The 13,270-nt window shown below is 42.4% G+C and overlaps 1 protein-coding gene across 1 annotated transcript in view; it reads right to left on the reverse strand.

Moving 5' to 3' along the window:
• Nucleotides 1-2,694: 2,694 nt before the first annotated feature.
• The window catches only part of LOC147428444 (ubiquitin carboxyl-terminal hydrolase 2-like), a 41,353-nt gene continuing 30,777 nt past the window's right edge, over nucleotides 2,695-13,270 (reverse strand). The window contains exon 2 of the mRNA XM_086496681.1: nucleotides 2,695-3,198. Coding sequence (XP_086352807.1) covers nucleotides 2,952-3,198 — 247 coding nt within the window. The 3' untranslated portion in view covers nucleotides 2,695-2,951. The remainder of the gene's footprint in view (nucleotides 3,199-13,270) is intronic.

A 13,270-nucleotide genomic window follows, 5' to 3' on the forward strand; every position in this document is an offset into this window, starting at 1 on the left:
CTTAAGGACACTGAGATTTTTTTGTCAGCTTGTGAATGCTCCCATTGTTGATTTTCTCTCATTCTTATGGATTGCTCTGACCAGCTCAATTTTTAGTACTTTGTTTTTTCTCCTTTGCATTTTGGCTTCCAAACCAGAGGCAGGCAGTTCAACCCATACTTGCCCATCGTCAATGCCAAAAAGCATGTTGAGCTCCTTTTATGCAATAATATTAAAAAGTATGCATAAAGTCTTGGCAATGCAATTTCTTTGAGGACTATGGTTTGGATGCCAAAAAACATTTTGTTGTCGGCCATATGTAATTTTCTCCTTCCACGATTCCTTAAAAGCATGTTGGGCTAATCAAGTAAAAAGACACATTTGTAAAAAGGTGAATCATCTTCTTTGTCAAGCAAAACTTTTTGACCTTCAAATCCCCATGGACTCTTCACAAGCTTCTCGACATGTGTCTTCCTTAGTTGTCTCCCTTGATTTAGAGTGAGGATTATTAAATTTCAACAATTCAATGAGATCCTTGGAGAGGGTGAGAAAGAGGGGGGGGGAGATCCCAAAATTTTATAGAGAAGCCAAAAAATTACCTTTGTTTGCGTAATTTGTGCAAAATAACCTATATTACTTCTTCCAATCCTACCTCTCAGTGGAGAGACTCCTAATTGCTATTGTAACTGTTCTCCAACTTCTTTTCTTTTGAAATGCTATAATTAGACTTTTTGTATCAACAAAAGTAAAATAGAGATCTTCCTCCTACTGAATTACTTCCAATTCTATGGCTAGAAATCTAAACGGAGTGGGAACAATTGTTTCATGATATCGAACTTTCATCAACAAGCAATTGTTTCATTGTTCAATCTAGTGATGTTTTATCAAAACAAACTGGATTGGATAGATATTCATAGGTTTCAAGCAACATATTATCAATAAGAAAATCTCAAAATGGAAAATAGTTCTATCTCAACCATTTGTTTCTATGAACCAAAAGCTTAAATCGAAGATATCGTTCTAAAAAATCCTCCATTACCATGTAGCAACCCAAACAAACGGGAGTAAATATCTACGGATATTGCAGATGTACATCTACGAAAGAGGTTTCACTAACATATTCAGAATCTCATTGCTCCTCATGCAGAGGCAGATTATTTTATCGATTGGATGGTGAATTGGGTTTCAGTGGATTATATGCGCTACAAAGAAAGAAATCCTTAATATTCTTTATTTGACATCTTCTGAAGGCGCTGCCTTCTCATACCGTAAATGGTGTGAAGCCTCCATACTAGTTCTTTCATCAAAAACAAATTACAGCACGAGAAAGGAATGTTAGGGTGTTCTGGCTGGAATAGAAGCATGGGGTCCCATATGAAGTACTCCACGAAGATTCGAGTCATTTCATTCAATCAATGAGTCACCAAAGATTCCCAATTTCAAGAATTGCTCAAATAACAACATATTATCCAATCGACTTTCCAATCTTTTAATGGAATTATTTGTTCCATTAGTGACAAATTTCTTGAAGCTGAAAAGAAAAGAGTATTAAGTTGGTGAGATTTGAATTGGTGAATGTGATCATGTTTGAAGTTGTGTTAGATTGCTCAAAGTGTAAAGTTTAATTGAAATAGGAAGACCTCATGATTTTATTGCATGTTGGACAAGTTTAAGGATCACATTTGCTTGCCAAAAGAACCAAAAAAAAAAGGATGCTTCACACGCAAAAGGCAAATGTATGCCTAATTAAGTTCTTCACTAAGGCTTGATTTAGAAAGCCAACAAAGAAAAATCATCTTTCCAAATTCAAATATGAAAGTGATTATTTGATGATGAACACGAGAAGGTGAAGGAAGAATGAGTAGAATGGTGTGGGCAATGCAAAGTTGAGGAGGACTTGAAAGGCAAAAGTCTTTACACCACGTATATAAGAAAAGTACCATGTTTAGAATTGAAGTCTTCTTCCCTATGTGTTGTAATGGACAAGTATAGATCCATAATCAATGCCATAACTCACATAGATGATGATTATTTTCCTTGAGGCATAATAGCCAACTCATTTCCCTTGGGGCATTTGTGACAACATAGCCACCTTAGGTCTCTGTATCTATCATTAATGCTTCATGGATATGTATGTTGAGTAAGTTCCTCATGACAATTTCCCTAAAAGTGCTCAAAAATTAGCTTGTCATTACAATAAATTTTGTGAAGATTCATTAAGGCAAAGACGCTTTTAGGAGGCTATATGTTACTTTTAGAGCTTCAAACAGATTATTCATTGGAGGAGATCTTTGATAGGTCACATAGGTCATGTAGCACATGTTTTAGCCTCTTTTTTTCCCCCTTCAAGAACAAAACAAAAAAAAGTCGACAGGAGCTAGCATGGTTGATTGGGCATTCGATCTCCATGACCCAGGTCATGGGTTCGATTGCAACCGAATGATGCCCGAAGGCACACCATTGTAACACGCGAGCGGGAATGCTCGTACTACTACAAAAAACAAAAAAAAGAATGCAAGAAAAATATAGCATGGTTACTCATCCTAAGAAAGTATAGACATTCCAGTACCTTGGAGTATGTGCCTTGATATGAGCTTCTATAATCAACACACTACATAGCTAGCACTTTCCAATGCAATTTTGCACCCAGCATTGACATGATTTTGGAATACCTTCGTTCTTTATTTGATATTGATATGGCTTGGGCCCAAGGCATAAAATCAGTTGAAACACTTGTCATTGAAGGACGTCTTAACCAAAGCTCAACAATTGGAGAAGACGTTCGTCTTCTGTTTGTACATACTTCCGGACAAATCCAACGTCGCAGAAAACCATGACATCATGATCTTCCAAATATCAGGCTCTTTGAGCTGATATTTATTTTGAATGCAAAATCGCTGCTTCAAGACAACAGCCCACAAGAATTTAGTTTAGTGTACACGGTTGGTAAGTACCTCATTTGCTTCTAACCTTCAGCCTTCTTTCTTCACATTGTGCCTCTCATAGAAAAGAAGGTATGCTTCTCTGCCAAGAACATCTTGCAGAGTACATTTGCTGACAATTGAATCACTAATATGATACCAAGCATGATCTTTTGTGTCGCTCATTTCGTCGCTGTTGGGGCCTCTCACATATGCCACATAATGGCCACCCCGCATAGTGCCTCCATGCTCGACTATACCCACCAATTGGTAAACGCAGTCATCATAATCAGGGGACCTGCACAACAAGTTAATGCATTGGCAAATGAGAACATGAACCGCTCACAGTGCCGTATCATACAATATAAAAACATACAAGACTGCAAAAAAAACCTTCAATGCGAGAGTTACAGAAGAATGGAGGAGATTAAAAACACGTTTCAAAAGTCTCAAATACAACCATGGTAGCTTCCCATATCAATGTCAGGTGCAGCGGAATTGAAATGGCGAAGATCTAGGTTTTACACTTCCACAAATCCTTTTCTTTCTTTCGTTGTGTTAGTGATTCCTTTTAGCATGAATGATGGTTCCTTCTACACGTCGCTGCAATAGAGACGCATGCAGTCAAAGACATATCGAGTCCCAAAAAAGGCTTCGAGGGCTAATCATCTACATACATACTCCTAACAATGAGAATCACTTACGGGTGCTTGAAACCAAAGGCAACACCACCAGTGCATCAGTAAATATCTCTGGCGATCTCCACAATAGCGGGGCATGCAGTCAGGAAGGGCACGTCCAGAAAAGCTTCAAAAAAGTTCATCCTTTGCAAACAAAGTCCCAACTAGAGTTCTCCATAATACCCAAACTACCCTTGGAACAGGGTAGATACACCACTGCCAAGATTTCAAGCATCAGTTCCAACCAGGAAAAACACCTGGCCCAGCCCCTTAGCTGTATCTTCTTGAGCAGGAGTTTCGATTCTCGCCCTTGACAAGTTTTCAGTATTAATTAACTCGAACATCTTCCTTCACTAATTTGCAATGACGATGCATCATGTAATCTTCTGGGATATTAGCAACTCAACTTACCTTCCAATTTGCAATGGACAAAATTTTCATGCTACAAGTGCTTATTGTTAGCTTTATATAATGTGTGTGTATGTTAGAAAGTCTCTTTAGTTTTGTGTGTGTGTGTGTGTGTGTGTGTGTGTGTGGGCAATACAAGAATTCCATCCATAATTTTAACTTAACAGCGGAACAGTAAGGGTGAAGGGAGAGACAAGTAGTCAAAGTACACAGTGACCAAGGTAGGGTACTGGTACCTGCTACCATCACACAACAGAGAACTAAGTTAGTTTACTATTGAGTGGATGGCAAGTGTCGACATGCCAATGCAGTTGTTATCCTCTTCAACTATTTAATGAATGCATCAGGACACTGAACCTGATTATCCATCGGCATGGATTCTGGTGTTTCGAGTTTCGTTTCATTTTGACAGCACAAAACCGGTTTTCATGTGACTTTGGTGTGAGCTCATCTAGGAGGAACCTTGTGCTTCACATGTGTGGTAGAGGATATTGGATTTGAAGGACTAGCAATACCACTTGACATAGAGGATGAACAGATAACCGATGTAGAGGGAGAATGAATAATAGGTGAGAATGTAGAGGGTGAAGGGGAACCATTGAGAGGGGTAGTAGTGGTGATAGATGGTGGAGGTGCTTAGTGCTAGCAGAGACTGAACAATCTCAAAATCTAGGAATGGATCAGTACCAGCATGCGATGTAGAAGCTCCAACGGAGTCAAAACCAAATCTAGTCTCATCAAATTGACCATCATAGCAGAGAATAATATTCTCCAATGAAGGATCTCAAAACCGAAATACTTTGGAGCGAGAGGCATACCCACAAAATATCAATTCTTTGAATTTAGCATCCAAAGTACTCTTTTTTGAAAGCATATGAACATGTGCCGCCCTCCAAAGCGGAGTTCCACTTCCAGATGCACGAGCCCCGAAGTCTGGCGCCCCTTTCAGTACTTTCTATATTGATAAGTCACAGTGCACAACTGCTAAAGAGTCACTTTGCAGTCGTGCAACCATGCTTAGAGCTGGCAGAAAATGGTGCGCCATTGAGGGAAAATGGACAAATCACAAGACAAACGAGTGTTACTACAAGCCTAAATACGATGGGAGTTTTTAGTACGTGCCAATGAGGCCACAAGGACAACACATGTATCACTACCCGACAAATGTGGCACCCATGTAGAGATTGCCAATGAATATAGAGCAACCACAACCAGTATTAGGCCAACAACCACCATCCCTAGGAATAATGCTCTACCGGTCAAGTATATGCTACCCGAGGGACAGCTGGATGAGCAAGCTCTAGTACCTGTTACTCCATACCCTGAAACAATGGGAATAGGAGAAGAGTAGTATAGCCAACCTGTTCCAATCCCTATAGAGCCAATGTTTCAAGCACCTAGTGAAACAACACCTACTAACTCTATTGAAAATCAAGGGACGAGACCACCAATGGTCAAGCCAATGCCCAAACCAAAAATTGGAAATTGTCATAACTGTGGAGCGAATGATCATTGGAAGAATGATTGTCCCGAACTGGATAAGAATGCACGACCTATAGAGGCTGACACCCAGGATACATTTATAGGCACTGAAGCCAAAAGCAACTGATGTACAAAGCCGGGGCGCTCCCATGCTCCCAAAAGCACTACTAGGAAAAATTGACACCCAAAGCTCAGTTGCCGAAAAGCAAGGCCACATCAGGCTTCAGCACTCCGTAAAGCCTGCCATGTCAACAGTCAAACAGCTCACAAACCGTGCCAAATATTCTGGGTGGCTATTACATGTCACCGAATCTCTTTCTCTCTTTGTCTTCCGCCCGGTCGACACATCGTCACTTTGTGATCCCCTCCCCCCCCAAAAAAAAGGAAGAGTAGATATCTTAGACATGAATCGTGATCATTATGACTTATTTAGCCATCACATCCAAACCGCACTGATCTCTCACGGATGTCTTGATGCTCTAAATCTCGTCAATTCAGATTTACATCATCAAGACAAAAATGCTGCAAACATTCATCTTTCACACATACTCCTACATAACAACAATTGTAGAAGTACATGAATCATTCAATTATTAAGGAATTCCTAACCACAATCCCAATATTTATGGTCAACTTTATTGCAACCGTGGTGATTCCACTTAAAATAGAGTATATTTAAGTTGTTGCAGTTAAAAAGCTCGTAGTTGGATTTCGAGGCGAGGTACATATCATAAAGTCACTCAACAGAGTACTGTCAGCTTGTTAGCACCCCCAAAATCTCAAAAAGAAATTGGTTGACTCTACTCTCGTCTGGGTAATAAGTGACAAAGGAGTGGAATGGCTCCTCTCTTCCATAGAGCGCACTGCACCATATTCAACCTCTTGATTCGACATGTACTTCTAGAATAGTCGAAGCTAAATAAAAAGCCTCAAGGTACCTAAGGACTCGGGAGTATTTGCCAGGTCCTCCTCAAGAGCTGGATACTTCTTGAACTTGAGCAAATATATACTAACCATCTTACCCTTCACTTTCCTTTGCTTGTGTGTGACGACCTATTCAGGTATAAGAATTAGGTTTCTTCTACCACTGCTTGCTCCTTTGGGCCTTTGGCTCCTTGTTCTTTGGCACTTCACCTTTGAAAGGTCTAAATGTACTCCCATTAAAAGCATAGTGAATCTTCCAAGTATCTGACAACTTCAATCGTTAGGACACATCGTTGATCTTTTCATAAATCTCAAAGGCCCTAGTATCTCATATCTAGCTTTGGAAAAAGCCTCTCCTTACCCTTCTTCTTTCTAAGTCGTGCCTTCTCAAATCTAAGAAGCACCCAATCATCTTCAATTGCAGGTAGCGTCAATGCTGGTCTATGGCCTTCTTATGTTGTTCTTGAGACTTCTCTAAAGCCTCCAGGTGGAACCATCCTATGTGGATTGAGGTTTAAGGTACGTAAAAATACGCACCATTGGTTTAAAAAAATGTTAAAAAGTAGAGAAAAATGGTAATTTCACAATAGAAACCTATAAATCTATAAACTATCACTCTATTTAGTTGATTGGAGAGACCTCCTTGCCCTCAACATCAATCAAGTTACTCGTCACTTGCAACCTGTATGCTAACACGTATTACCGTGAACATATACATCAAACACCATTTTTGTGACATGTACGATGATTTGATCTCAAATTTCAATTCCGCAAAGTGACAATTGATCGCTACTCATTGTCCACACTACAAGAACTTAGAAGTAATGAATTCCACAACTAATTGGCTTCGCAAGGCATGGCGGTGTCCCGCTCAATATAAGTGAGCACATGGAGACAATTCGACCAAGATTTTTTGTCCCAAAAGAAAAAATCATACGTATGGATCCTATCCTACGCTACGGATCCGTATTATACGAGTGTACTGTACAAATAGAATCTATATGTACGTATGGGACAACCTTGAAAGCCTCTTTAACCTTAGCACAAGCAGTCCCCAGATCATGCACAAATGATTTGCTTGAAATATCTTGTGCTTGATGCACAAATTTGGAGGACCTTTTGCCACCCTTAACAATGGAAAATGGTGCCTTCCTCGTCGAACTGGAAGTAGTGTTGTTACAAGGAAACTTCACCATGGTAAATATGTCACGAGGACGTGGCAATTGCTAACTTGAGTTGTTGATTTCTTTCCAATGATTTTTGTTTAATTTTTGGGACCCTCTTTTTAAAGTTGCAAATGACCAGACATTGCGTGGCCAGTGTGAAATGGCCGACGGCCGAGAGTTTCACCCGCAATCGGGAAGGGCAAGTCACCACGAGTTGGTCGGGCTATTCGGCACTAGAATCCAAGCAGTAAAAGGGTGTCTAGGCTCAGTTCAAAGTCATTTAGGCCCCTCGCGACACTTATAAGTTGGTGGGTACTAGGGAATTAACTCAAAAGAGGCAAACTGGACACATGGCGGCTCCAGGCTGATCTGCTAGATCTGCGCCCAATTTGAGAGTAGAGGCTGATTTTTGTTCATGGGGGGTTGCTACAATGTGTGTGAGTTGTGGGTGTAGGTGATCACAGCTTTAATGGAAAGCTTGCCTTCTCCCTTGCTCTATGTAGCACGACGATTTGCTCTCGTGCATCTCTCTCTCCCCTTTGCACATATGGTAATGCCCCACTAGTTGGGCTTCTCAGATGACCATGTACAGTTCTGGGGGTTCTATGCACGTTTGCCAAGGCAAGAGCCTTTTGTAAGGAACCGAATTAGCTAATCGATAATTCCCTTCAGGTACGCACAATTCCATCGCGAAGGAATGCGAACACGGAGAGTTTTCTCGCGTGAAAACTCGTCCGATTTGAAAGGGAATTGTCCCATTGCGTGCGGGAGCACCTGAGACACACGTAGGCGTGCTCGCTCCGCTCGAAACGGTCCAAAACAGAGAATTACAGCATGCTGTGTTTTTCTGCAGGTTTACGGTTTTGCACCTAAACTGCAGGGAATCGCCAGGGGAGCCTCGGAAAGGCCTTGGGATGCGTGTACAAGGCAATAGGCACCTAAAAGTGGCAAAACAGAAAATTACAACACGCTGAAATTGACCTATAGCTCACTGGAAAGCTTCCTTACCGCAAGGGAAAGTGTCCTTGACGTGTACTTTTTACCTACAGGGATATTTGCGCCGTTATGCTGGCGAAATTGGGTCAAAACCTGCAATTACAGCCATGAACAGGTTTGGACAGCTTGGTGTGGGCTAGATGCAAGGGTTCGGATCGTTTATTTTGCGAAGGGAGCCTCGGGAAAGCATTGGGTGCTTGTACAAGACAATTTAGAGAGATTTCCCGCCCGGATTCTCGTCTAATTCAAGGGACAAGTGACCCTACATGTGCGAGAGCTCAAGGGCTACCTAGAAAAGTGATCGGCACGCGGATCAGAGCGCAAAACAGAGAATTCAACGAGCTACAATTTCTCGCCAGGTTTTCCAAAGAGCTCTATAGTGCGTGGGAATTCTATGTTTGCTTGGGATTTTGTCCGTGGAGACTTCTACTGTGGTTATGTTGCCAAAATCGGGTTGGGGTAGAGGAATTTCAGCCCGATAAAAGTGGGACATCTTGTGGAAGTTTACAGGTTTTTCTCAAGTATAATAAGAAGAAATACCGAAAGGGGCGCCAATCTTTGGGGCCAACAGGGTGTCGTTGTCTGCTTGGTAGCGCTCTAGCTGCCAGGCCGTGGTTTGTCTTGAAGTGTTGAATTCCAGTCTCACAGGCAGTAGGGAGAGGTCTCATGGTGGTAGATTGGCCACTAGATCTCTTGCGGGAGTGATGTGGGTCCGTCAGGTGACACGCTGCTCGTCGGTTCTCTGAGGTGATTGCTTGGATTCTATGACGCATTGGTAAATCATCTTGAAATTTGAGCTTACTTGGTCGTGGGTGGTACGTCATAGTGTTGTGGAATTATGCTCGTTTGCGGAGGCAAGAGCCTTTTGCACACGTAAAAGTTAAGGGATAGGTTGCAAAGATGCTACTTAGTGAAGTTCAAGAACTATCCACCTATAAATGCAAAGTGGATGGAAGAGCATGAACTGTCAGAGCCACCAAATGTATTGCAGCTTTACCTTGAGGCCTTTGGGTTACAGCCTATGTATACCCCAACCCAACGTTTGCATAGGAGGGGTAATGATAGAGCTAACACATCAAATGTACTCATGGATTCGGTGCAAGAGTAGTGTACACTTTGACAAAAGTATGAAGGTCTGATTAAGTCATTTGCACACATATTTTGACAGTCTTTCTTGCGGATACATGCGATGATACAAGGGTGCTTACCACACAAGATCATCTATGGCATGTATATATGGCACGCAATCGAGGACGTTTGCGATTTTAAGAGGGCGATATGTCACGAGGACGTGGCAATTGCTAACTTGAGTTGTTGTTTCTTTCCGATGATTTTTGTTTAATTTTTGGGACACTCTTTTTGAAGTTGCAAATGACCGGACATTGCGTGGCTAGTGTGAAACGGCCGACGGCCGAGAGTTTCACCCGCAGTCAGGAAGGACAAGTCACCACCAGTTGGTCGGGCTTTTTGGCACTGGAATCCGAGCAGTAAAAGGGTGTTTAGGCTTAGTTCAAAGTCATTTAGGCCCCTCGCGACACTTATAAGTTGGTGGGTACTTGGGAATTAACTCAAAAGAGGCAAACTGGACACATGGCGGCTCCAGGCCGATCTGCCACACCTGCATGAAAAGGGGGCACCCAATTTGAGAGTAGAGGCTGATTTTTGTTCATGGAGGGTTGCTACAGTGTGTGTGAGTAGTGGGTGTAGGTGATCACAGCTTTAATGAAAAGCTTGCCTTTTCCCTTGCTCTATGTAGCGTGAGCTCTCGCGCATCTCTCTCTCCCCTTTGCACATATGGTAATGCCCCACTAGTTGGGCTTCTCAGATGACCATGTACAGTTCTGGGGGTTCTATGCGCGTTTGCCAAGGCAAGAGCCTTTTGTACAAGAACCGGATTAGCTAATTGCTAATTCCCTTCAGGTACACACAGTTCCATCGCGAAGGAATGCGAACACGGAGAGTTTTCTCGCGTGAAAACTCGTCCGATTTGAAAGGAAACTGTCCCATTGCGTGTGGGAGCACCTGAGACACGCGTAGGCGTGCTCGCTCCGCTCGAAACGGTTCAAAACAGCGAATTACAGCCTGCTGTGTTTTTCTGTAGGTTTAGGGTTTCGCACCTAAATTGCGTGGAATCGCCACGAGAGCCTCGGAAAGGCCTTGGGATGCATGTACAGGGCAGTAGGCACCTAAAAGTGGCAAAACAGAAAATTACAGCATGCTGAAATTGACCTACAGCTCACTGGAAAGCTTCCTTACCGCAAGGAAAAGTGTCCTTGACGTGTACTTTTTGCCTACAGGGATATTTGCGCCGTTATGCTAATATCCGCCGTTATGCTGGCGAAATTGGGTCAAAAACCTGCAATTACAACCATGGACAGGTTTGGACAGTTTGGTGAGGGCTAGGTGCAAGGGTTTGGATCGTTTATTTTGCCAGAGGAGCCTCGGGAAAGCATTGGGTGCTTGTACAAGACAATTTAGAGAGATTTCCCGCGAGGATTCTCGTCCAATTTAAGGGGCAAGTGACCCTACATGTGCGAGAGCTCGAGGGCTACCCAGAAAAGTCATTGGCACGCGGATTGGAGCGCAAAAAAGAGAATTCAGCGAGCTGCAATTTCTCACCAGGTTTTGCAAAGAGCTCTAAAGTGCGTGGGAATTCTATGTTTGCTTGGGATTTTGTCCGTGGAGACTTCTACTGTGGTTATGTTGCCGAAATCGGGTTGGAGTAGAGGAATTTCAGCCCGATAAAAGTGGGACATCTTGTGGAAGTTTACAGGTTTTTCTCAAGTATAATAAGAATAAAGAAATACCGAAAGCCAGTCTTTGGGGCCAACAGAGTGTCGTTGTCTGCTTGGTAGCGCTCTAGTTGCCAGGCCATGGTTTGTCTTGAAGTGTTGAATTCCAGTCACAGGCTTATTCGTGAAGTTCCTCTGTGTGTCTAAAGTAAAGTAAAGAATTTTGGGTGAAAGCCAAAGCCCACCGCCCCACTACGGGCCGGTTTCAAAATACTTCTCCAACTAAGATTTATTTTCAAAGACATAGCACTTCAACAAGTCTAAAACCACTGAGTTGATAAACTCCAACTGTCCATTGGTCTGCAGATAAAAAGAAGAGAATTTGAGCATAGTGCCCACATTCTCACACACTATTCTCCAAAACAAACTAGTAAATCTGGGGTCTCTATCTTATAGAATAGACTTGGGCATCCCATGTAGCTAAAAGATGTGCAAAACAAACAGCTTTGCCAAATGATCAGCCTTCACTATCTTCTTCACTGGTACACAATGAGTTGCCAAATGATCAACCTTCACTATCTTCTTCACTGATACACAATGAGCCTGTTTGCTAAATCTATCCAAAATAGTCCAAATACCATCATGCCCACCCTAAGTCTTGTGAAGATCAAAGACGAAGTCCATCATTATACTTTCCCATGGTCAATCTTTGAATCGGTAAAGACTATAGGAGTTTTGTTACTCTGTGCCTTTCATACTTCACTTTCTAACATATTGAACAAGTATGCACAAACTCATCCACATCCTTCTTGAGCCGTTGCCAATAGAAGTATCATTCAACCCTTGAGTGTGGCCTCTATGCCTTAGTGCCCAACAAAAGGACGATTGTGACACTTCGTAACACCTTCTGCCTCAAACCGCGTCACACACATAGTCTTTCACATCCAAAGCCCTTCCTTGAGAGAATATCCTGAAACTATCTCCCCACTCTATACCCTGTCGAAGATCGCACCCAAATCCGGGTTTGTAGCATACTGCTCCCGCGTCGCATCAAAATCCTGATGATGCACTGAAGTTACAGCAAAAATATGTGGCTTGCGAGACAACTACCACCCCATTCTTCTTTTCCTTCACATATACAATCCAGAGATAGAACTGCGACAATATGTTTGCCTATCTCATATGCTTTTCTAAAAGCTTATTTTGGGACAAAAGTATCGTAAACTCTGATGATCTGTGTGCCCTGTAAAGTTTGCCCCGAGTAAATAATGCCTCTACTGAGTCAAAGCATGAATAATTGCTACGAGCTCCTTTCCATAAATATGTACAACCTTTTCACCCTTTGATAGCATCCAACTCTCATAATCTATGCCATATGGCATGGCCCTCTTGCATTAAAACCGCTTGCTTTCACAAGCATCATAGTAAACCTCAAAAGATTGTTGCGAGTCTGGTAACTTCAACACTAGCTCTGTAGTCAACTTCCGCTTGAGTCTCTCAAAAGCTGCAATTTGTGAAGGTCCCCAAGTGAATAGTACCACTTTCTGAGTCAAGGTGTGCAGCGGCAAAGCAATCTCTGCAAACTGTCAACTGAACCACTTATAGTAAAAGAATAATCCCAAAAAGCTCCTCACATCATGTACATTTCTCAAAGGAGGCCAATCTCGAATAGTCACCACTTTAGCTGAATCCACGTTAACATCTTTGGACGAAACTATCATCGATTTGGCCCATTGCCATGTTCAGGGCTACTCACGTTTGGTGAATTTTTGCAAGAGCAACTTAAGGGGCTTCAAAAGATCCTACTGATTGAGGAGCTCCAGGTGCTTGACCTGCTGCATGGCACCTACGAGAGAGGAACTCGGGGTGCTCAATTGGACACACTAGTGCCATGGACTGGAAAAGCATGCAAGGAAAGTAAACCATCTACTAAGCGACCATCAAACTGGCAGGGCATGCAAGGTAGGTGGACAATTGGCCAC

This window comes from Adiantum capillus-veneris, chromosome 23 (genome assembly GCF_014529385.1).
Source record: "Adiantum capillus-veneris isolate H3 chromosome 23, ASM1452938v2, whole genome shotgun sequence".
In the NCBI taxonomy this organism is placed as follows: Eukaryota; Viridiplantae; Streptophyta; class Polypodiopsida; order Polypodiales; family Pteridaceae; genus Adiantum; species Adiantum capillus-veneris.